Here is a 25,995-nt window from a genome sequence, read left to right as displayed (position 1 = left end):
AGTAGTTCAATTTTAAAAAATCAAAAGACTGTACAGAATGGATTAATATTAAAAGACAGTAAGGGAATTAAATAAGAAAACTGACAAGGTTAAAAAATTATAAGAAAGTTATAATAAAAATGAAAAGGAGGGACATAAAGTGACAATTTTTTGTAATTTTTGATTGCGATTCTATGTCTGGACGTAGTAAGTTTCTTCTTTAGTTATTTAAGTAGTTTTCCAATAATTGGGTAATTCGTTACTTTTTACAGGCAATCAAAATATTTTCAAGTTGCTTCCAGGCAATTGAAGTTTTCATCACTAACCTCAGTTTTAAAAAATCAAAAGAAAAGACAAAACAGATTAATAATAAAAGAATGATAAGAGAATTAAACAAGAAAACTGAGAAAGTTTAAAAAATATAAGAAAGCGCTAATAAAAATTGAAAAAAAGGAACGTAAGAAGACAATTTTTGTGATTTTTGATTGCGATTCTATTCTTGAAGACAGTTAGTTTCTTTTTGTCCCAGAAGCTTCCCAATAATTGGAAAATTCATTATCTCTTAATTGGGTTTTCCGTCAGTAACTTTGGCTTTTATAGATTCCTATTTTTAGTATTTTTATTAATCACTGATCAATAGTTCAAAGTGAAAAAAAGGGACAATTTTTGTGATTTTTTATTGCGATTCTATGTAAGTTTCTTTTTGTCTAAGTAGTTTCCCAATAAATGGAAAATTCCTTATTTCATACAGGCAGTCAAAATATTTTTAAAGTTTCTTCCAGGCAATTGAAGTTTCCATCAATAACCTCAGTTTAAAAAAATCAAAGGTCAAGAGTAAGCGAATTAAATTAAGGGAATTCGTTCAATAAAAAAAGTATCAAATACTTTTCTCTTTAGAATTCTTATTTCTATTTCTAGTTCCTCTACTATTTTTAGAATTTCGATTTTATCAGTTGTAAGGCCGACTTACTTACATGTAATTCTACCCGATAAATCGGTCAATTGGATAGTTGCGATGGGGATTATTGTTTATATAACCTTTAATTTATCGTACAGGGTGAAAATCACATCCTACAAAACCCAATTAGCTCCTTCCTTATGACAAAAACAATTAACACCAAGATCGGACATGCCCCAGAAATAAAATCATCGTCATCGGCAAGAGGTGAACGACCACTTTCGGACTTGAACTTTGCAACGGAGGATGAACTTGAGACTGTCGAGCTTTAAAACGAAGACGGTTCGACATTGAATAAAATCAGTTTTAAATTTCCTTAAATTATAAATATGATTTTATTGATATGAGTTATTAATGAACGGTAATAAGGCCAGTAGAAATTTTTTTAATTAGCCTAGAAAGTAGCGGAGCACGTCACAAGAAGAACGCCAACACGAAAATTTGACTATTGCGTGCCTCTAATGATATATTCATCATTAATGTGTTTAACATGGTCGAAATTTAATTAATTTAAATCGATAAGTGAATTGGAAAGCGGGTAAGTAAAAATCCTAAGAACAAACATATTGATATGAAAATGTCTGAATAATCCTTTCTCTGGCAACATTATTAAAGCGAATAAATAAAATTTATTCATGCAATCACTTAAGATAAAATTCCCCGAACGTGTGTAACACGTCTGTTTTGAAAAGGGAACAATTACAGGAAAAGCTGGACCGTATATTCGCGTAAATACTGAAAATAAAACACGGTGTTTTGTTAGAACAGATACTTCATACGGGTATATGAAGTTTATTTTGTATAATGCCATTTTCTCTTATCCGACAACTGCCAGGGCAGTTATATGAATCGTTATTGTTGGCCTTTTGAAAACAAATATTAGTGTTAATTTACCGTTCGTTGCAGTTTTAAATCCCATTAATGTTATTGATGTGGATTATAGCTGTGTTATCTCGAAACACTTTAAAACAACGAAATTTCGCTTTGCTTGTACTAGAAATGAATAAATTATGGCGGTCTAATTTAAAGATTATTCATATATTTCAATTTTTCTCCATGGCTGATAATCAATTAGTTTTTTAATGTCAGACATTAGTTCGAAAGATTAACTTGAATAAAATCTGCATTAGAGTTACCCCTTATTCGCATGGATTTCATTTATGATTTTTATAACATACATTTAATAAACTTGGTCTTGTTTAAAGGAAATAATTGCTACGTCATTGGATTTTCGTGCTGACCGCTAGAGAGCATTGGAATAATTATTAACTATTTAAAAAAGAAATTGTTTAAATAATACCCACTAAAATCACGTAGCGATAATTTTATTTTAACTGCCAAACTTCTTTTGTTAAATGAAACCGTGAAAGTTTTGAATATTTAAGTGTATACAGGTTGGGGAATCGATTATGCATACATAGGTGCTTACATGCGAAATATGGCAAGGAGCATGCGTGATTTTTGGGCGCATTACTACTCACCTGCTACGTCATTGTTTTTCAGCAAGACTTTGAGAAATAAGAAGAATGTCTGACTTAGATGGGGCTAACTAATAAGAGGGTTAGTAGAAGTATTCTTTTAGCATAACCTCAAAAGGATTGGAGTTGCAAAGAATACTAAAGAAATGACCGTGATCCTAAATCCTCCAATAAACTGTAACAAATCATTTATAATGAAGTAAATTGCTCTATAAAACATAATCTTCTAATCTAAATAGAGCATCCTCTCCTTTTTTTTCTTATTGTATGTTCGGTTAGTTTTCCCTGAAGAACCCAACAAGCAGGAACACGTGTTTGTGAGTACCTGGAAGAAATTTAAATTGGCTTCAAATGCCTCAAATAAAATGGAAATTATTCCACATGCCAAATTACTAAAAGCAACGAAAAACAACCTTTCCAGATTATTTAGTATACCCGGTTTCCTGGAAATGGTCTTTACCTTCATCGGATTTGCCCTATTCATGCCAGGAATTGCTAATTGTCCATAATTATTTAGCCCACTAACTAGTAATTTCTTCCAGAAATTAATAAATAATAAATCCTAAATTGTATCGATGATCGGCCATCTCAGACTTACGTATCAAACAGTTTCTTTTTCAAATTTCATTTTCAATTTACAAAATTTTTTTATATTATTCTGAGAAATTTTTACCACATCAAACTATTTTTTATCGGAAAACGAATGTAGGTAGGTTCATTAGTGCTATTTTAATAAAAGCTATAATCACCACAATAAAACATTAAATAATAAATACGTACATTTCAACTCCTGTCAATTCTTGTTTCCTTCCTGATTCATCTATGTCGTACATACAGGTAGTGCTGGAAGGCAGCAATACTTGACTTTCCATTCATAAATCTTTGTAATTCGTCACTGGTATACCCTTTCCAGATTGTTTAGTATACCCGATTGCCTGGAAAGGATCTTTAAATTTATCTGATTTTCCCCATTCATGCTGTAAGTCACTTCAATGTTTGGTGACAAATAGTTAAGAGAGAACATTTAAAAAAAAGACTTATGATGACAAAAAAGGATGAATTTTTCCAAAATTCCTTGTTAAGAGAGTGTACAGAGAAAACAGGCATAACAGAACTCAACATTTTCTGGATATACACATGAAATCTCTCTGAGTGGATTCTATTATAGTCCCATGCAATCTCTGATGCAAAAAATAGGGACTTTTTTAAATTACCATACCTCATAAAAATATAAAATACTTTCCGTCATTAAAGGGTACCAAAGAAGGGGCGATGATCTTAAATTCTCCAATAAACTGTGACAGAAATAAATTGTGCTACTTATAATCATACATTTTTTCTCGGTTAGTTTTCCCTGAACTCTGTCAACTCCTGTGAATCCTTGATTTCTTCCTGATTCATTCATGTGGTGCTTACAGGAAGTGCTGGAAGGCAGCAATACTTGACTTTCCATTCATAAATCTTTGTAATTCGTCACTGGTATACCCTTTCCAGATTGTTTAGTATACTCGATTGCCTGGAAAGGATCTTTAAATTAATCTGATTTGCCTCATTCATGCAAGGAATTGTTGATTATTCAAATTTAGTTAAACCGTGAATTATTTCACAATTTTTTTTAGAAAACGTGAGAAGTGTTCAACTCTTCATTCTCGAACGCATTTTTTTAACTGTGTGATTTTTGTAGGTTTATAATTCTTCTGCTTTTGACTTTTACATAAGGCCCTTCTGCTGTATTCTAACGTTTCTTATACTTTCCCATAAGTAAATAATAATTATTCAATGTAATGCGTTTAAATTCTTTATGTTACCCGCGTTTTACTGCAGGTGCTCCTTTTCATCCGTCAAGCTTTTCTGCCCGCCAACCGCGGAAATACGAACGTACATAAAGAAACCGTTGATACGTACTGACAGTTTAGAAAATAGAGTTCTTAAACGTATAAACATACACGTCACATGTCTGCTAACAAAACGCGCGGGGTTTACAGTCAGTATTTAGAATTTACCTTGGCTTCATCTCTAATTGTTTCTATGTTCATGCACGGCAGAGCAACTTTATCCAGAGCGAGTCGGATACATGATTTATCTTGTATGCATCCCATGAATTATATTATACGAAAGTACGTACATAGGCTCTTGTTATTTTGAAAATTTCACCGGAGAAGATAAGGCATAAAATCGAACGCGGCGATGCAGTGGATTTTCTATAGGCGGAAATAAAAATAGAGTGCCGTTTTATCTACATCGGGACTACAAAAACAAAACTTTGAGCGGTATTCTTATTAGGAGTCGAGTACTTTATATATGCGGAAGATTTCCCTCGAAATAAAATGGAATTTAGGTTAGAGTGGCGTCTAGTTAACTTGAGTTCACTGAAAAGGATGTCAATGTTATTTTGCGGAAATAAATTTATTTTAACTACTTTTCAGAAGTCTTCATATCAGGTTTATTTATTTATTGAATTTTGAGACGAATCTCTCATCATATTGAGACGAATAGATGCATTAGTATCAATCTAATGGTACTTCTGCTAGGTTTCTTTTAATTTTTCAACCCGCTAAAGGAATTCTATCAAATGCTTTTGAATATTACGAAATACTGCTATCAAAACTAAATAAATATGGAGAAATTGCTCAAGGATCACATTACTTGGTTTTCTTTCCCTACAAGGCCAAGGCAATTCATTATCTCTGATAGGAGTCAATTGAACATTCTCTCTTCAGGATCTAAAGGGAAAGCTCCATGAAATGTTACAAAATTACAAGATTATAAACATAGCATATGAGTAATAGCAATAGAAGGTACCAAATTCACAATAAGAGAACATAAAATCACAATATAACACACTTATCAAGCTAATAACTTATTACAAAGCAAGAGATCTTTTTACCTGATTGATAGTGAAATTATAATTCTATAGTCTATATCAGCATGCTTATTTTTAAAACGGAGGTAACGATCGATAGACCATGAATTGCAAAGAACGTTCTACAAAAATTATCATTAAAAGTTTGAAGATGAACATTGCACCACAGACTTCACATGATTCTCAATTAAAACCGTAGTCATGGTCAACCGTGGCAATATGAGTCCTATAAGTCTCAAAAATTTACGTTGCCACCTTTCAAGAGTGTAAATATGAATTTGGTGACCAGGGAACAATGAACGAATCTGGTTGCTTCTATTATAATTTGTAATAACAAAACCCAGCTGAATATGCTCCACAAAAGACAACCTCTTATCAAAAGTGACACCCAGATCTTTTATAGAAGAGACGTATTTAAGACGTATTTATTGTATTCGATTAAATTTGCGAGAGAAGCTGATGTAACAACATTTATTGATATTTAGATCAAGCCTATTTATGTTGTCCAAGTGAAAAGGTTATCCTGCAAAATCCTTCGATTACTAACACTGCTGACCACTGTTCAAAATTGTAGGACATCAGCAAATGACAACACAATTTTTGAAGCAAGTCAAAATTTCATTGACAAAAACATTGAAAAGCAAAGGAGATGTATGTCCTACCTGTAAATGAAAACTCACATACATCAACTTCTCCAACAAACCTTCATGATTAACCCGATCAAATACTTTAGAAAAGTCAGTATATTTAGCATCTACTTATTTACGTTCTTCAATTAGGACCAAGAGATCAGATTGATAAGTGAACAAATTGTTGCAGTAGATCTTCTTTGCCAAAAACCACGCTGACAATCTGATTTAAAAAAAAAACCTCTGCAGAGCCAGGATATCTGCCAAACAGTCAAATATCTTAGGAGTAGCTGATTATATTCCTCTGTAGTTTCAATTTTGTCCTTTAGATGGAAAACTAGAAGTCCATAGAAAACTATTAAATAATATCAATAGGAGCAGTACAATGAAACACACGCATTTAAAAAATAATAATTTCAATAATTAGACAGTATTGATCAGTAGCATTAAAATTAACACCGACAGAAGCATTGGCATCAATGTTGAAGGAAGGCGCATAGTATAAACAGTTTGAAAATGCTGCTTAAATAAGTTTGCCACATATACGTCATAATCTTTAGAGCATCCTATATTTGCTCCTTCGTTTCTGCTTTTTGTTTTCTCGGTTAGTTTTCCCTAAAGAACTCTACGCAAAAGCAGGTGTTTGCGAGTACCTGAAAGAAGTTTAAAATTGGCTTTAAATGCCTCGAATGAAATGGAAATTATTCAAAATGTCTAGGCACGAAAAGCAACCTTTCCAGATTATTTGGTATACCCGGTTTCCTGGAAACGGACTTAAAATTTATATGATTTGGCCCATTCGTGCCTGAAATTCTTAATTGTCCATAATTATTTAGACCATGAACAATTTTTTGTCCATTTTTCCGGAATATGTGATAATTCCTAAACTCTATCAATGATCAGCCATCCCAGACTTATGTCTCATGCAAAATATTAATTGAGTACTGGTTTTCTTCTAATAAGACAGTTTCTTTTTCAAATTTTATTTGGAAGAATATAAAGTTTATTGTAAAATTGCACAAACCAGTGGTTGATGGGTCTAAACTGTAATAAATTACTTTTTTTACAGGCAGTTGACGTATAAAATTAATAATAATAATAAATTATATTTATACGATCATTTAAAAAAATTATAATGCGACCCTGTCATTCACAGTTTAAATTAATGACATTTGACAGTTAACACGTTTTTTATCTGTCACTAGTCAACAGAACGAGGTTGAAAAACCGACAGGGTAGTACTTGGAGTTTGACATTTAAATTATTAAAAAAAACATTAAATTTAATCATTGAAAGAACTCGTTCATTATCTCAAAGAGACCTACGTAACTAGAGAAAAAATGAAAACTCTAAGTCTCAGTCTCTTTTTACAGAGAAGTACTTTACTAAGTCTCACACTCTTTTTAAAAAGAGACTGAGACGAGTTTTTATTTTTTCTCTATTAAATTTAATCATAATTAGAAGTAAAAAATCGAGAATTTTACAGGTGGAACAACTTAATAAAAAAATGTTTTCTATACTTTAAGCAAATTTTCTCATGAGAAGTGACAGGTAAGTTAAAGAGAAATATTTTTTTTGCTTAGTCGATTTTCCAGTTACTCAAAGATAAGATAAAAATAATTCAATTTCGGGGTAGAAATTGGAAAGAGAAAATGGGAATTGACGCCCTCGGTGACTCACTTCAGGAAAATTGACAAAATAGAACTATTGTCTTCTAATGCCTGGAAAAGACTAAATTATGTATAGTTCAACTGCCTGAAAGACAGAAATTTAAAATTCCATCATTTAAAAGTTCAAACCTTTATTAAGATTAATTTGCCTGAAAAATATTTACTGATATATATTGGAATTTCGCAAAACGAAAGTCTTGCAGGTAGATTTATTAGTGCTGTTTTAATGAAAGGTATAATTACCACAATAAAACATTAAACAATACAAATACGTAAGATTTTAACTCATAACTACATCAACTAACATCTATGTAGTACTTACAGGTCGTGCTGGAAGGCAGCAATACTTGACTTTCCATTCATAAATCGTCACTGGTATACCCTTTCCAGATTATTTAGTATACCCGGTTGCCTGGAAAGGGTCTTTAAAGTCATCTGATTTTCCCCTTTCATGTCAGGAATTATTGATTGTTCATAATTATTTAGACCATGAATTATTTTTTGTCAATTTCTTCCAGAAAATTTGTGAAGGCGCATTATCATTGTCACCACTATTAGTATAAACAGTTTGTTCTTTGTTTGTTTTTTCAAAAGGATATTTGGGTTCTTTTTTCATGCCTCTAATATAATTATCATAACAAAGTTGTGACGGATGTTTAAATTTAGCTCTAAGGCGAGAGAAATGTATATAGTTTTCATTATAGGGTTCAGTAACATATAGCAAGTGAGCAGATTTTTTAATTCTAGTTAGCTTTTTGAGGTCTAAGGAAAACTTGATCTTGTATATTTTCTCAATGCTAGATGGTAAGCTATACCCACCTATAGATCCCAGTAGACACAATAAGGATATTATCGTATAAACAATCCTGCCAGTTAACAGAAGTAAGAAAATAAGTCGGTTCAATACAATTAGCGTTTCTAAAATTATAGAATAACTCATCATACCCAAGAAATACTAGAAAATTTAAGGTGCCATGCATAGGCAAAGTGATGTATGCATGAATCTAGAGATATATTTGTGGTGTTAAATATTTGTATAAAACTTTAAATAACCAAAAGTCCTTCTGGCCTATAACCATACAAGAATAGAAGTTTTGCTCAAAACGAAAAATGTCTGATAAAAAAAATCAAGTCGCGTCAAATCAGGCGACCTTGCTGGCCATTCCAGAAAGGGTCACGACTTCTCTATTAAAGTCTTATATTCCTTACACCTTATTTCGTCATTATATCAATATATAACATATCTCTAAAATGTTCTATAAAATACAACTTTATTTTCATAAAATAAAATCATTTTTATTTATTTGCCCTACATTACGCTGATACTACTGCATACGGAAGCAAATGAAATATCGCTATTACTTTTCGAATGAAGCCAAACATGACATCATTCAGCCTGAAAGATGAGAAACTTTCGAGTTCGTTCAGTTTTTGAGGCATTTATTTCGATGCCAAATTATTTATCTTATAAGTTTTGATGTGATTCCCCAAGTTTCTGGAATAATAATAAAAAAAAACAGGGTGATTATTTTAAACTGGGCAATGGAATAATATCGCAGAGAAATGAGTAATAAGAAAACCCATTTAGACGCTCTTAAGCGCCTTTCAGGGTTATTCATTAATATTCATCTCAACTTCTAGCCCCAAGTAAAATAACCGCTTTTATGTTTTAATTTTTAATCATACTTTATGTTTGTTTGTGAAGGTTACATTTTCCATAACAAATTAAGTCCTTAGGACAAACGGTTATTTGCTGAAGACGGAGCTTTTAAATTTAAAAAAAAAAATCAAAGTGCATGAAGGATTTGAAAGATCGGTTGGGAATGATTAATATAGGAGAGGCTAACCCAACTAAAGTAGATTGCTTAAAACGTTTAGAGTTATAACCGACTGGAAAAGAATTTTCTGAAATCGCTATAGTCCTTACCTCTTCGAAAATTTAACCTCTAAGAAATAGGACTCACTGACCCTAGAATGAAAATCTTCGCTCATAAGCCTGAAGAGCTTATTGACTGGATTTCCTGCTTGTACTTATGTCCTGCATATCCTCCAAATAATATTAGTTTGGTTATCTGAAGTCACAGGCTTATGCCAACATAAATACAATAACGTTATAGAAAATTTGGTCAAAAGGAGGCGCGGTACTGTGGTAAAATTCTGTTGACTTGATTGAGTTGAACATGGATTGAGAAGAGAGAGAGAGAGAGCAAGGCTGTTGGAACATCTTGTTATTCCATTTAGAACCTTAAAAGCAATCTGTCTTCTACTTGGGAAGGAACCTAGTGATAGTTAACATGGTCTGATCAGTAGAAACAAATATGTCCCTGATCTTGAAAGGATGAATTTCATAAACCTGACAAATTTATGCTGAACATTTTCAATCCTCTTCAATGATAGTTAGAAGACCATATTACATTAGCAAACTCAAGATTAGATCTGACTAGATATGTACTTTTATTTCAAAACGAACCACCTTTAATAACTTCATAAAAAAAGCACGTCAATTTAGATATAAAGGAGGACGTTTAATTTTATATTTGTCAAAGTTTTGACAATCACCTCCTCCGAGAAAAAACAAAATCGGTCAACGTATAACCGAATAGTAAGCAAATAAAAGATATTTTATTAACTTAAACTTAAGTAGGTCAAAGGGTTGCCTTATAGTGTCATACATTATTTTTATACACAATTTAACAATTTTCCATCTTACTTAGCCGAAAAAATTGATGCAAGTTGACGCCAGTAAAATTATATGTTAATAAATAGTTCATTAAGTCCAAATATTTTTGTGTGGATGAAATTGGTGTTGGGATACTAAACGAAAATAATTTGTATTTCCAACAAGATGGATCTTCCCCACACTACGGATGTGAATTGGCAGGCGTGGTGCAACTGAATGGCCCGCACGGTCATCAGACTTAACACCACTAGATTTTTTTCCTTTGGGGGTATTTAAAAGTTTATCAAACGCGACCTGAAAATAGAAATGATTTAAAAGATGGAATTACTCGCGAATGTAGAGATATTAGCGGACAAACGCTTGCCTACATTCGTGAGGATTTTACAAACAGTCTTTATTATTGTCTCTCGAGTACATTTTTGAGCACTTAATAGAATACATTTTGTGAACTGATTAAATTGTTTATTTTTTATACACCTTTTTACACCATTACAACTTTGTCAAATGTAAAATTAAACGTCTCTGTATATCTAGATTGACGGTTTTTTTTTTGTATTTAACAAGTTATTACGGAATTCTTGATTGTCCATAATTATTTACACCATGACTATTTTTGTCCATTTTTTCCGGAATATGTGATAAGTCCTAAACTCTATCGATGATAAGCCATCCCAGTACTATCATACTGGTTTTCTTCTAATAAGACAGTTTCTTTTTCAAATTTTATTAAAATTATCGGAAAACGAAAGTCTTCCGGTAGATTTATTAGTGCTGTTTTAATGAAAGGTATAATTGCCACAATAAAACATTACTACAAATACATAAGATTTCAACTCATAACTACATCAACTCACATCTATGTAGTTCTTACAGGTCGTGCTGGAAGGCAGCAGTACTTGACTTTCCATTCATAAACCTTTGTAGTTCGTCACCGGTATACGCTTTCCAGATTATTTAGTATGCCCGATTGCCTGGAAAGGGTCTTTAAAGACATCTGATTTTCCCCTTTCATGTCAGGAATTATTGAGTGTTTTTGTGGACTACTAAAAAGCTTTCGGTACATTTAATTTATAACGTTCAACTTATTACATGTTCAAGTGCTTGTACTTCTTTTTTATGACACTTATGATGGTAGTGAAAGTGAAAAATCAAAACATGCTTTATTCGCGGCGAAATCAGATTTTTCGCTAAAAGGTAAAACCTGCGGCATTTAGCCAATACGAAGATGGCAGCCTTCGGGCACCCCTAATGGTATTAAATTGATATCGTCAGAGACCGCGCCCACCTTTCTTTGATCCCATTTTTAAGCTAATGGTCTAAGGCGTGTGCTGATGATTGACATTTAATGGCACTTCCGTTATCATCCGAACTGATTTAGGTTGTTTTTTTTTTGTAACGGAGGTTTCTTTTAATTGCTTTTCCTGTTATTTTCAAATCTAAGAGAATAGTTTCGTAATTAAATTGGTGAGTCGATCACATTAGAAATTCAAATGTGGGTTCAAATTGGGAAACTCGTTAAAGGGAGCGAGTTTGTTAATGAGCCATCCTTCATATGAATCAATCTTATCAGGGTTCACGAGAATTTAGAATCATATAGACTATAGCTTTAAATCTGATAAAAAAAAATATGATCATTAGCAGAAAAATCTTTTTTTTTTCAAAACAAGTAAAAATACATTGGATGTATCCAGTGAAGCCGGAAGTAATCGAAAAACCATTGAGTGCTTGCTTGCGACACCCAGTATATGTTGCATTATATAACGCCATTATCATGGATCTATCGACTGGCCTGCTAATATAAAATTATTTAATTACTGATACATTAAATTAACAAACGTCAGTAAAAATGGCTACGAACAATAATAAAATGCAGCAGCCATTATTGCGATGAATTTCTATACGCGTTTCAGAGTTCGCAGTTGAGTTATTTGAATATTATGCTCAAAAACTGGCTAATGGGATCATTATTTCCAGAATGTTTTGTTTTATTTACTTGGTGGTGTAGTTGAAAATATTTAGTTGGTTAAAACATTTTGATACATCATTATTAAAAAGCCAGATCAAATTTCGTTGTCAGCAAATTTTAAAAAATACTTCGGAAAAGTAGCAAGTAAAAAATGTCTGTGTTCATTAAACTATAACACTTGATGCAATTTTTAGATAGAATCACTTTACTGCAGTTAGAGGGCGATCCAACAAGACCCTTACTCTTTCTGAGAAATATGAAAATTGCAGAAGGACGATTGTCTAAAAATAAAAAATAAAATAATTTTATACTTATTCCAGACAGTTGAGAGAAAGACAGAGAGATAGAGCGTCACAAAGGGAGGAGGGAAAAGGCAAGAGATGTCCAAAAAATATGGCGTGTTTTTAATTTTATTGAAAAATAGACATATCTAGACATACCAGGCCATAAAAGATATTTTTTCTTGTTGTTTCCCTTGGAATTTCCTCCATGAAGGACTAAAAGAAGGACCTCTTATCTGGGCACTTGAAGCAGAGAGGGAGAGAGAGCTAAAAAATTATTATGAGAACTACCTGGAATTAGTAAAAAATTGTAGTCTCTTCAGGTACTTGAAATAGAAGGAGATTCGTTTTCTAGGAAATTCCAGTTGTTTAGAAAATTGATTTTATTTTCCATTATAACTGCCTTGAATCAGTAAAACATTATGTATAACCATCTCGTCCAGGAACTTGAAATAGCGAAAGAGAGAATAATCTACACACAAATCGCCTTCTAGGAAATTTGAGATAGATGATTCCACCAAATGCCTGGAATTTGTAAGATACTTGTTCTATCTCTTTTAAGCATATGAATCAGAAAAAAACTTAAAATGAGCCTGAGAGAGATCAGAAAAGTGATTCTATCAACTGCCTGTAATTGACAAAGTATTTCTATTCCTTATAGGTTGTTAAACAAGAAAGAGACATCAGACTAGAAAGGCCTGAAAGACATATTTGTAACAGAGAGAGGGAGATTGTATCAACTGCCTGGAATTGATATAACATTTTTATCTTTGTCGAGAATTTGAGATAGAAGCAGTTTCAAATAGAAAAAAAATGTGAGGAAGATTCGTTTTCTGAGAAATACCAGGAGATCAGAAAATTGATTTTGTTAACCATCAACAGCCTGGAATCAGTAGAAAATTATTTATTAGTATCTCGGCCAGGAACTTGAAATCAGATCTGGCGATCTTGCCGGCCAATCACATGGTCTTATACGCCTAAAACAGTTTTTTTATTACACTGTCTCCACAATAAGGGAAATTAAAACCAACAAGTACGAAAATCTTGCTATGGTAGATTTTCCAAAAAACATACTTACAACACTTTTTAAAATTTCTAAAAATTTGGCAGAATTTAGTGGTTCATCAAGAATTAAAAAATTTACATAATTATCTTTTAAAAGGCAAAATACATTGAAATTAAATTTTTCTGGAAAACCCACTTCTTTTGTCGCGTGTGGATTTAGATCAGCCCAAAAATTATTTTCCTCTCTGGAAAAATTCGCTTTGACGCGACGACCCGAATTATTTTTCTTAGAAGTTCTTTATCAATATGGATCAAAATGTTTTCATAGAATTCTACCCTTCTGTGATTTCAAAGTTTGAACTTTGGCCTAAATCATCCTTAGCACTTATAATTTAAGCTTGCAGGAAGATATGCCAGTACATTCATAATAATATTATCTTCTTCATTGAGGCCTCTATATTTAGTAAATAATTTTAAAAATCATCTTCATATGTATAACACTAGATTTATAAATTTATTTAGAGTCCCACAGCATAGAAACACAAATTTTCAAAAATCTTTTATTTTTGTAGCCTCTCAACTTTGGAATAAATTGCCTGAGCATGTTAAACAGGACTAAAAATATATTCAAAATTGTCTCCTTAAAAAACAGCAATGGAATGTTTAATTTTGAAGTAATTTGAAATAAATACAATTAAGGTGTCAAAAAACATGAAAGTGGCTGTTTACATTTTTTATAGGGCTTTAATATCCGCTTAAGTAGCATTTGTTCCATGACACGTTTTCCTTTGTACCTCTTGCGGGTCTACCTACCTCCCTCTGATATTTCTTTTACTGTTAAAAAAAAACAAAAAAATAAATTTGTATTAAGAAAAATACCTATATTGGTCAGGTTAATAATAATTATTATTCTTTGTTTTTATTTATTATTCTTATTTAAAAAAAGGGCCTTGCTACACAGGTTTGCAACTGTGCTAACTGTTTCATAATTGAGGCATGATCCTATTTATCATAATGGTTTATTTATTGTAAATTGTTAATTATGTTTGTAATTTTATTGATAAATAAATTTATTTTGAATGTAATTTTAGGTTTAAGACCACACCTGGCCTAATGCTACATATTTCCTATCTTGCTCTATGAACTAGAAGGATGAGATTGAAATGTGATTGTTGATTTCCTGAACTGATAGAATACGGAAGTCTACTTCAAGGGCTACTACAATTGGTTATGACATCTCCTCAATGTGTCTTTATTAATGATACCACTCACATTTTACTTTTCTGCTTGAAAAAGCAAAGAAATACAGATAACTCGTTCGTACCGTTGTTTTAACTTATATCCGCTTTTTCTATTTCGCACGCCACAGTAACGGGTACAAAAACGGTAGAAAGTATGTTAGTGTTACTTTGTTGCGAACTTAAAAACTAGCAACACGGAGGGCATAGATTTCCCAAAGTGTGTCGCGCCGCGCCCGCTTGAAAAGAGACAAGGATAGATGCTCGAGTATCTTTTCACGCCACTTACGTTTACGTCGTAAACAGAGATTTTCCGGGCTAAAACGGCGAAAAACAGGTAAAGTCTAGCAGATAAAGATGCAGCGGACCGTTAAACTCGGATTGAATTACTCGTAGAAATTAAATATTCATAGGGAGGGTAGTTTCCAAGTTTGTATTTAAATTGCTTGATTAATTAAATGGAAACTGTTTTAGGAGATAGTAAGGATAGATAATATTGGTTTATCTTGCAACATGAGCAAAAATTAATTTAATTTAAATAGAAGCTAAAAGAACTTTTTAATATAACTTGAATTTTAAAGATCTACTCATAAAAATCTGTGGGATTATTAAAATTTACATTTCTCTCAAAAAGGTTTAAATTCCCTACATTTTTAAATTAAATTTAAAATAAAGCAATCCACTTCGGTGGCACCAAACAAATCCCTATATAGAATACACTTTAACTGATTGCAAAAGCACAGGCATTTAAAAAAAAACAATATTTATTCCCGGAACAGATTTATTTTATAAATGCATTTTTCAGTTTATCCCGAATATTTATTATATTCTTTTTTAACCGGTATAAAATACAGAGATACACCAGATGATCTTATTTGCCTGAACGGTATAGTAAACAGTAATAAAAACATCAAAGAACACCCTGTAGTGTAACGTCATTTCAACCTAATTTAACAACAAAGCCCGTCCTACACCGAAGAATTAATGCGGTAATTAAGCAATTGTCGCCTCGTTTCTGCATGGTCCTTAAGTAGCTTTCGAGTAAACAGTATGTTAATTCAAGACCCAATTTTGTCCTTTTATGTGGAGAAGTGGAGCTACGAAAACCGGAAGCGTTTAGACAATCCGCTATAGGGTTCGGCACCCATCTTTATTATGATTAAGTCGAATCAATCTTGATGCAACTGTTTAAGGTGCGGAATGCTGAATTCTTTAAGCATAATGTTAGAGCAGTGCCGAAATGCAGAGTAGATGTTAAAAATATAGGATAATATTTTTTGAAAATTATGTTTTATTTGTTTTTTTTAATTTTTATCATGAACAGTATTTATTATGACTACCCCACTATCTTTCTTGTTTCACTATGTAAAAAAAACCGTGCAATGTAGAGTGTCATGTAGCTTTTATTTAAATTTTATAATTAACACCTTATTATTTAATTTTGGCCTTATTTAATGCTTGTATAGGTCATAAAGTTAAAACTGTTAAGAGAAGAAAAAATAATTTTTAATTTTTTTTAAATATCTTTCTAAAGTTTAGTACATTACCAAAAAAAATTGCGTGGCTAATGTTACTGAAAGTAACACACTAACTACTTACTAACACACTGTTGAAATGTCAACTGTCAAGAACTTTGGCAATATGGCGACTTTAATGTCAAAAGATTGCTCTCGAAAAGTTGAGAATGGAAAAGAAACATTCATTTTAAGTCCTATCCTTATTATTATTTAAAGAATATAAAAAATTTGATTTTCAACTATTTGTAATTCAAAAACCATTAAAATCTAAATGTTAAATAATATATAATAACGGCCCTTACAACCTCTTTTAGAGTAAAAAAAAAAAATGGTGCAACGAGATCCACCCTGTTACGCGACATTCCATACTGGGTTTTAGCACCGCTCAAAAATTCCACTATAATATTCGGCAACATACTGGGGTCATTAATTGGCGGCATCAAGATCAAAACAGAGTGCCGAATCCTAATTATTTTTGTGACAAATATTTATTGAATTAAACATTAAAATATCGATAACTAACTTTCAATTTTACTTTTTCAGCAACTGTTCAGGTCTCAACAGACTCAAGCGGCGACCCCGGGAGCGGCTGCGCAGCTTCAGTTGCTACAGCAACAACAGCAGCAACAGTACATCGCCGCGGCGCAGCAACAGCAAGCCGCGGCTGCCGCATTTACGCAGCCGGGACCTTATGTTTTGAATGCGCAACAGGTATGCGTGGAATTATTTAAATAAAATTGGAATTTTTTATAATTATGGTCCTAGAGTTGTTTAACTTAACATTGAAGCATTTCATTTTGAGACGGAAAAGTTAAGGAACACTTAAAGCAGATCATAAGAAAGTGTTCATGAATAAATAGTAAATCCTTCCATCAAGGCATGGGTTCGCTGTCTATCCCTCAGTTTGACGCCTGTGATCAATTGCCTTAATTTCAGTCGTTCGTAGTGCTATTTTTACTGCTGTTATGTAGATCCTGGTGCTTTATTTATTTCTGTTTTCACCTTTTCACATGTATTTCGTCTGCTTGAAGCCTATAATCCTCAGGTATTCAAAGCTCATCACTTGTTCGATTGGTTGGTCTTTTAGTGCATCGTATCCGTTCCTTGCTTATGGTCATAGATTTAATTTTCGAGATGCTCATGCTATATTTCTTCGAGACCTGGTTTAGCTCGAATAGCATTCCATATCGTCTGTATCGCACAATATTTTGAATTTTGCTTGTCCCATTCTGTAACCTTGTCTTTTCACTTAGCTTATGATACAATTAAGAATAAGCAAAATTGTATTACTTTCCACAATTAGACTCTTGATGGCTTAATGATCAGTCTGACAAATTTTTGGCAATATTAGTTAAGGTTCGTGAGTAAAATGAATTTTTTAAGTTTTTTCTAAAATGTTTGGGGCTTTTGAATAAGAGTTCTACTCACAGATGTAGCCTTTTAGGGTCAACATTTTAAGGTATTAACGATTTTTGTACGTAAAAAAATAACTTTTGAGAATGGATGCATTTTTATAAATTGGTAAATTTAAACTTTTAAGGAAAAACTGCATGCATCCTTTTTATTATATCTTCACAACGACCAAAGATATTTAAGAAATCTTAAATCAGGCGCAATGTCTGATAATGTATTTGACATACGAAGTGTTTTTGGTAATCTCTGGTTTTTTTAAGATATTTTCAAAAATATCTAAGGTTCTTAAATAAGAGCTCCACTCAAAGATGCGACCTTTGATGGTGAACGTTTTAAGATATAAATGATTTTTGTATCTCAATAGCTTTTGAAAGTAGAGGCATTAATGTAAAACAGCAAATCTGGAAAAACATTAAAATCTTACAATTTCATGCACATTTATTATTATATCTCCCAAACGACCAGAGATATTTTTAAAAATCTTTCAGATCAATCAAAAGCAATGTCTGATAACGTATTTGACATATGAAACGTTGTTGTTTTATACCTAAAAAATTCACTTAGCTAAAATGATTTTGGTAATCTCTGTTTTTTTTTGTAAAATTTCACATTGTTTCGGATATTTTCGAAAAATGTTGGAGGCTTTTAAATAAGAGTTTTACTCAACGACGTGGCCTTTTAAGATGAACATTTTAAAGTATTAACGATTTTTGTACTTCAAACGCTTTTGAAAGTAGAGGCATTTTTATAAACCAGCAAATTTAGACTTAAAAATTTTACAATTCCATGCACATTTATTAGAGATGTTACTATATCTCTCAAACAATCAAAGATGTTTGACAAAATCTTTCAGTCCAATCAAGCCCAATGTCTGATGTTGTATTTAACATATGAAACGTTGTATTATTTCAAAATTTTATACGTAAAAAAATCACTTAGCTAAAGTGATGTTGTTAATTGGTAATCTGTGTTTTTTTTGCAAACATATTTTCAGAAATATTTGAGACTCCTAATCAGAGTTTCAAAGATGTGGCCTTTTAGGATAAACATTTTAAGGTTCATTAGCTCATAATCTTTTCATATCAAAGCTTATCACTTGTTCGGTTGGTTTGCTATTTAATGTCAGCTTGCATTGTATCAGTTCCATGCTTATGCTCATCAGATCTAGTTTTCATTGCTGCAGGTTGCCTTATTTTCTGCTATGAGAACTGCATCATCTACATAGCATAATATTATTCTATTTGTCCCATTCTGTAATCTTTTCCTATATTTTTCATCTGGTTTAATATGAATAATCAATATTTGTACTTTCTCTGTGTTTGATGTGAGTGAATTTTTATACTGTTGTAGATATTGGGTTGTTTTACTACCTGGATTATATCATTGTTAGAACTCCTTATTCTTGGAAGACTTTTAGCACATACTTTAGTTGCACTCTATGAAATACTTGAGTTACATAAAGCAGAGAAACGCAGGTTCGGGAAATTCTATGTCGCAGTATGAATATGGCCTCGATTGTTGATCTATATAGTATTATCCTTTGTTGTACTTAATTGATGCTTACTGTACTTGATAGATGTTGTGCTATTATTTTTATGAGCAGCTTCATGGCTGTGTGATAGCTCCTTGGGTCTTTCTTTTCTTGTTTGTTGTAGATAGGGATTGTACTTCACCTTTAATTACTGCTAATAATTCATAAAGTCGTATGGCAATCAACTCTACCCTATTTCAATGGTAGTGTTATCAGCAAATAAATGAATGATCATGATAATATATAATGTGATTTAAATTTAAAAAAAAATTGTTTTCAGGCTGAACCTTACTTAATAACAGCAGGCGTCCCTGCACAATACTACAATGTGGGACCCTGGGTGTACCCAGCTCCACCAGCAAATTTGGCTGCCCTACAACAAGGCGCCAGTAACGGAGCGAGACGACCTCTAACACCAAACGGAACCAATGAGGCACAACAGCAAGTCCAGGTAATAAAAATGACGGTAATAAACACGTGCCAGCATGCTATCAAACTTTTAATGTTTCCGTTTTGAAATGAGAATATTATAATAGTCTTAAATGAAAAAAGTGAACCGATACCTCTAATAGGTATTTACCCGAAATATGTATAACCCCAGAGTAATGTGCGTTTTATTGTTATTTTTCTACGCTCTGTATTATAAAAGCGGGATTGGCCTCTTTTAAGGCTATATATTTTTTGAATTGGCGGGATATATAATAAAAATTTCTTATGTTACTGCCCTGTAAAATTTAATGGAGCTGTTTTCTCCTTTGCACTGCTATTAAGTCGCGTTTTGATATGGTAAAGTACTTTTTATTTATTATCATTTGAATTTTGAATATTTTATTAGAATTATAACAACTATATACTTTTCATATGAAGAGTATTATTGAGGATTTAAAGATGGATGGAGGTTTTTGAATCGAATAGAAGTAATAAAATAGAATATTGGTAATATAGCATACAAGAATGCAGCTGGCTGCATGGTTAGACTAACCTCATGCAACAAAAAAAGTTAATACTTTCTTTTACGCACCCAAGACCAGAGTTGACCACCCTTGTATATGAACAACTTTTTATAATGAGCATTTTTTATAGTTGTTTTGTCTTTAATTAGTCTCTGTACATAAAGTAAAAATTATGTCTGATGGTGTGTATTAGCTAAATAGAATAAATTCTATAATATTTAAATAGGGTCCTATTTGAAAAAACACTCAGGAAGAAAATTGGAAATATTTTCATGAAAAAATGGAGCAACTTGTATTTGTATCCTTGTGTAATCTCCATAACCAATCATCTGTACGTTTTTGTTAAATCAACCATTCTTTTGATAAGCAGCTAAATTCAAACGATTATGACACTGATAACAAGTATCTTAAGCCAAAGTGAAGACCACAATTTATTTATTAATTTTTTCAATGTCATATCCGTAAGAAGGTATGTTGAAATGGAGTGTGTTGTAACGAGTTTTTGCAATACATCGCATCCATTCATTTATTATGGACTATATTTTATTTGGCTGATATAAAAATCATAATAGTCTTATCATATAAATTGTATCATACTTGTAAATGTGTATATACCAATCGCTACTAGCCTATCTTCTTTATTCACTTACAGCCGGGCGTACCGCCGGGCGGTTACATCGTGCCGGCAGCCTACTACGATCAGTCGGGCGCAGGCCCAATATTGGTCGCCCAAGGCGCCGCCCAAGCTGCGGCCGCCGCGGCGGCCATGCGCAACGGACACGCGCCCATGCGCCTCGTCAGTCCCGCAGCCCCCGTCCTCGTGCCGCCTCCGGGGGCGGCGCCCGGACGCGCCCAAGGCGCAGCCGCCGCCGCCGCCAGTCTTTATGGCGCAGCGGCCGGCGCCCAGGCCAGTTTATACGGAGCGGCGGCGGCCGCTGCTGCCGCCGGCGTTAGCACCTCTGTTAACGGAACCACCTTGGGAGGTTAGTAGTTTTTAAATACATATTATGTACATTGATTTATGGGATATTTGTTGTTATATGTTTCCACGAGCTTTTGTTAACCCTAACACTAACTTCTAACAAGAAACATCACCATATATATACTTAAAGCATGCTCCTTGGATTTTCAATGAATATCGTTGTTTTTTTAAACGAAGCAATAACTTTACAGTTGAAGTGGTTAATTCAGTGAATTTAGGGATCAAGTGTATTTAATTTGGTTGACGTTTCGTCAAATACAAGGCGTGTTCAGAAAATAACGAATAAAATTACGGAGTTTTTAAATTTCGCTGGTTTGTAGAGTCCAGTTGTTAATCTTTTTTTTGTAAAGGCGTGTATACATTGAACGGGACGCACCTGCGACAGTTAATTCTCAATATTGGTGTATCTTAAACAGTAAGAGATGCAGCATTGGATAAATTTAAAAAAATAATACTTTCTTATTAACTATAAGATTTTCCACGAAAATCCAAGATATTTCAATTCTTTTTCGAATAATTGCAAAATAATTATTTAAAAAATCATATCAGTGTCATAATTACGATGTGTTTTTTAAAGGCAGTTCAACTCTTTTGTAATACTGTTGACTAATTGTGAACATACTGTATATTAATTGAACATATCAAAGGTTATTGGTTCTTTAATTTAAATAAACAACTATCGATGCATTTCATTTATCAATAGTTACTAATAAACCTAATTTTTTTAATAAAAAAAAGTATAACGTTTTTGGGGTGAAGTACCTTTGAAGAACCCTTTGTATACCTAAGTTAAATAAGTTTCGAGTTGAAAATGTAAAAAAAAAACTTTTTATACACTTACATTTGTTTCTGTGATTTTTTAGCTTAAAATAATTGTGCTTTAATAAGCTCGTATTAACCGATCACTACCCCCAGAATAAATTCACCCCTTGATATTATTGTAAGGGATAGTGCGCTAGCTTTTAAAAGTAGAGATTATATTTTGCCCATCGAATGGTAGATAACGTTTTTAAAATCCTATTTCTTAATACGTTTGCATTAGATATGCTCAGATTAAATTTTTTTAAACAATTCTAACCGTTGAAAACTTTGAGTAATATAAACATAAATCTATGTTAAACTTATATGTTACAGACATATAAACATAATCATATGATGCTATACATCATAGATTAATACTTCTTGGATAGGAGGAAACTCCCATAAGAGCAAATAGAACACTGAAAGTCGGTTGTCTGTTGCGACCTCTGAATGTCGAGGAGTAGTACTAGCCAGAAGTGAAAATAGTGTACGTCATTACGACATTGTGACGTCGTAAAAGCGGGTAATTTAAAATTTGATTATGGCGCCAAATTTAAATTTCGCTTTACTATACCGTGAGCTTAAAATTGAGTGTAAAATTGTGGTTCTCTCGTCTCGGAATTTATTTATAGTAGGCAGATTGAAAAAGTGTTAAATTGGGACTTATATAGAGATTATAAAAAAAAATTAAACAATTTATTAGTAATCCCTACTCAATTCATTAGTAATGTTCCTTCGTAAATATTATAAATTAACCAACTAGTAATGAAAGAGGCAATAAGTAAATATGTGTTAAAAGTAAAATTTACAGAGTTACCATTTGTCTATTTGTCTTTGAAAATTTCAGACTTCAAGTTTTGCATAGAATCCGAAATTGCTCTTGCTATGAAACTGGTAAAATTGCTCTTCACAGATTTGACGTCAACTTTAGAGTAAGTTTCTTATTACAATGTTTTAAAGACAAAATTAGTGTGAACGAATAAATAAGTATTTTTAACCTAAAATTCCGTTTTTTTTTTTTTCGTTATAATTGAACACGCATCGTTTTCGTGGCACTAACACACAATTTGATTCTTTTATAGCTTTCAACTTTTAAAAATCTTATAGATTCTTATAAATGAATTATATTGTGTTTCATTTAGTACCCTAAAGGAGCCAATATATTTGGCGAAACCTCGCCCAATTTAAATGCTTTTATATTTTTGTTTAACGGTCTCTAAACCCGACGAATTAACCGCTTTGACCTTTAAAAGAAGTGTTTTTGAATTAGTCCTGATTAGATTAATTTTATTTTACATATCTGGATGAATATCCTAAAATGCTGTTTAGGTTTTATTATGAAAAGCCTGGCACAGTAATAACATTTTTATTATCGGCTTTGACATTCAAATCATAAAACCATTAGAATTATGGGGTCGTAAAAAGTGATGATTTGACCTTTTCTAATTGGGTTGATTTAAATAGTTTTTAAACAATTGTATGTGGCGGAGTCTCTCTACACTCCTATAATCCTTAAGGTCTTTCTCAATTTCTTGTTTGACATTGTTAAAAATATCTGCCTATCAGTACTTCATGATTGACCCAATCAGAAGCTGCAGAACTCGTGTACCAAATTTTGTGCGTGCATTATGTAAAAATGTATTGCTAACATTACACTGAGGCACCTAAAACCTGTAGAAAATAATTTATATGGCATTTCTGATTACAGTTAATATATAATAAGTAAACCTACAAAGTTATTTCTCAAGGTCTCATTTCGATCAAATCATTTATATTTTAACCAGCCCCCTATTATATCAATTCCACCTGTGCCCACTCATTTTTTTTTCCTTCGATTGTGTCGAAACAGTAATCGCATGTGTCGGATTTACTGCTGTTAGCCAAACTTTCAATGTGTTCGGCTTTTGTAATAATTTGTTGACAATATGAACGAGAAAGAAGACCATTGTTCGTTCGACTCCATCAGGTTTTCGCACGTACGTATTTAGCAAACAACTATTAGTGCCAATTGAATCACAGTTTGTGTTTCAATTTTCGATTTCAAAATGTTTTACAGTGACAAATAAGATATTTAAAATATTGACTATATTTCATCATTGTTGCAAGGGATTTGCTAATTTGTCACAAACCAGTTGCTAAATCATTCAGACTGTCTTTTTCTTTTTTCCTATGTGATTGTGCTTTTAAAATCTAGCAATATGGATTTCTAACAATCTACATCTAGTTACTACCAACCTAACGATGCATATGACGTAATCTATTCAGTTTTTGCAATGGCCTTCCATTGTGCTTTCATGAAAATCTAGTGGAGTTATTTCATCCTGTTTGTGTTTAATGGTTTTTAGATTAAATATATATAGTGCCTGAAATGATATTTCTCAGGGAAGTAACCTTTCCATTTTTATTTTTAATATTGATACTATTGCAAACAACATGGAGCGCTACTTTTCTGCTGAAATAAATGAGACTGCACTGGTAACCTGGAGAAAAACGGTCACAACTCAGTAAATTATTAAGCGATTTTAATGAAAATTAGCTTAAAATAAAGCTGTTTTAGTTCCTGGTTATATTTTATACTGTGAAAAAAGTTCAAATCTCTATTGATTTCTGGGAAAAAATTAATACAGTATAACTTCCTAAAATACAGTGTGCTTTTTGGATTATTTCGTTTTTTACATATAAAAATTAGGACGTGAAATAACCGCCCAAAAATTCCTTATATTTTTAAGCTCGCCGCATTTTAAAGTAAAAAAAAAAAAATTCTACATGAAATGTCAATTTTATTAAGAAGATTATAAACGCTGCTCACATTTTCCGAAACTCGACTCTTTAATTCCATTTCAAATCTACTTATGGGGTACTGGAAAACCCCGGTCCGTAAATTTTTTCCCTCGGTTCCCGAAACTTCTAAATTAAGCAAAAATATCCAGAGATTACGAATTAAGGGAGAAATTTCATATCTCGAAATACAAAATTCAATTAGGGACATGGGATTTAGCGTTATCCTCGTTTCGTCCCCCTCACTCACGTTAAGATAAAAACCATAACGGGAAGGTTTTTAATAAATAAGTAAATGTACATACGTAAAATTCTGTATCAAGGCAGAATAAAATGTCTAATCAGGACTAAAGCACATTGTTAATCTGTCACTGTCGCATTTATATTTTAACCCTTCCTTCTTTGTTCCTTTGTTCCTTTTATGTAAATAAGGGTAATTTTTATTTTCGGTCTCACACTGCGTGGGTTTAGGATTGATGTTACTTGTTGGATAGGACTATTTGTCACTACCAAATCCCGTTGTATTTTTTTCTTTATTTAGAATGCCTAAAATAATTTAAAGGTTTGCTTATTTGTATAGAAAATTAAAAATGTGATGGATGATTTCTTTATTGATTCTTTTAGAGCGGTGTATTCCTCCTGTTTTTATTTCATAAATATGTTATATGCGGCAATGCAGCAATGTTATGTTGAAATTTTGTATTTTTCAAAGTGTTGGAATTTTGTATTCCTTTCTTTGGATTCACACTTTGAAACCTGGTTTGTTTTAATGTCGATTTTATTCAAGATACCCGCATACCTCATCAAATAGTCATTAATATTAGACCTTATTAATTGAGAAGAACTGTTTCTTAGATGTAACCTTCTACATTTTTATTACCGTCTTTGTTTAAATTACTTTAAAAAAAAATACTGTAGACAATATTTGTTTCCTCACTCCTAAATGAAATACAGAGCAGATAGATGTACATATGTTACAACTTTATGAAAGTGTGATTGTGATCTTGTACAGTCAAAATATAGCAGCAAACTGATAGTATTGTCCCGCAAACATTCAGCATATTTAATAAAACTTCATTAGACTGACATCTCAAATTTCTTTATATATATCAAACAGTTAAAAACGCAATAACGAACATTTTCACTTAAATTACATCCAAAGAGGAAGAAAAAATCAATACACCTTTTATTCCATTAAACATGTCCATCAAGGATTGGGAAGGACAAATAAAAAAGGAATTAACATTTTGATTTTCTTCTTTAATTTGTGTTG

The 25,995-nt window shown here is 32.3% G+C and overlaps 2 protein-coding genes and 1 long non-coding RNA gene across 9 annotated transcripts in view; 1 reads left to right on the top strand and 2 right to left on the bottom strand.

The window, feature by feature from the left end:
* LOC126744996 (uncharacterized) overlaps positions 1–25,995 on the bottom strand; it is a 431,319-nt gene that overhangs the window by 304,714 nt on the left and 100,610 nt on the right. The window lies entirely within an intron of this gene.
* Positions 1–25,995, top strand: part of LOC126744986 (pumilio homolog 2-like) — a 335,676-nt gene that overhangs the window by 290,460 nt on the left and 19,221 nt on the right. For all 7 annotated transcript variants that reach the window (XM_050452611.1, XM_050452614.1, XM_050452613.1 and 4 more), the window contains 3 exons: positions 16,808–16,975; positions 19,489–19,659; positions 20,814–21,144. In XM_050452611.1, the coding sequence (XP_050308568.1) occupies positions 16,808–16,975; positions 19,489–19,659; positions 20,814–21,144 (670 nt within the window). The remainder of the gene's footprint in view (positions 1–16,807; positions 16,976–19,488; positions 19,660–20,813; positions 21,145–25,995) is intronic.
* LOC126744990 (nuclear autoantigenic sperm protein-like) overlaps positions 3,002–25,995 on the bottom strand; it is a 129,048-nt gene continuing 106,054 nt past the window's right edge. Inside the window, exon 6 of the mRNA XM_050452624.1 lies at positions 3,002–3,011. The gene's annotated coding sequence lies outside the window, so the exon portion shown is untranslated. The remainder of the gene's footprint in view (positions 3,012–25,995) is intronic.

This window comes from Anthonomus grandis, chromosome 15, assembly GCF_022605725.1.
Source record: "Anthonomus grandis grandis chromosome 15, icAntGran1.3, whole genome shotgun sequence".
In the NCBI taxonomy this organism is placed as follows: Eukaryota; Metazoa; Arthropoda; class Insecta; order Coleoptera; family Curculionidae; genus Anthonomus; species Anthonomus grandis.
Note: the sequence above shows the minus strand (reverse complement) of the source record. Positions and strands in the feature narration are given on the sequence as shown.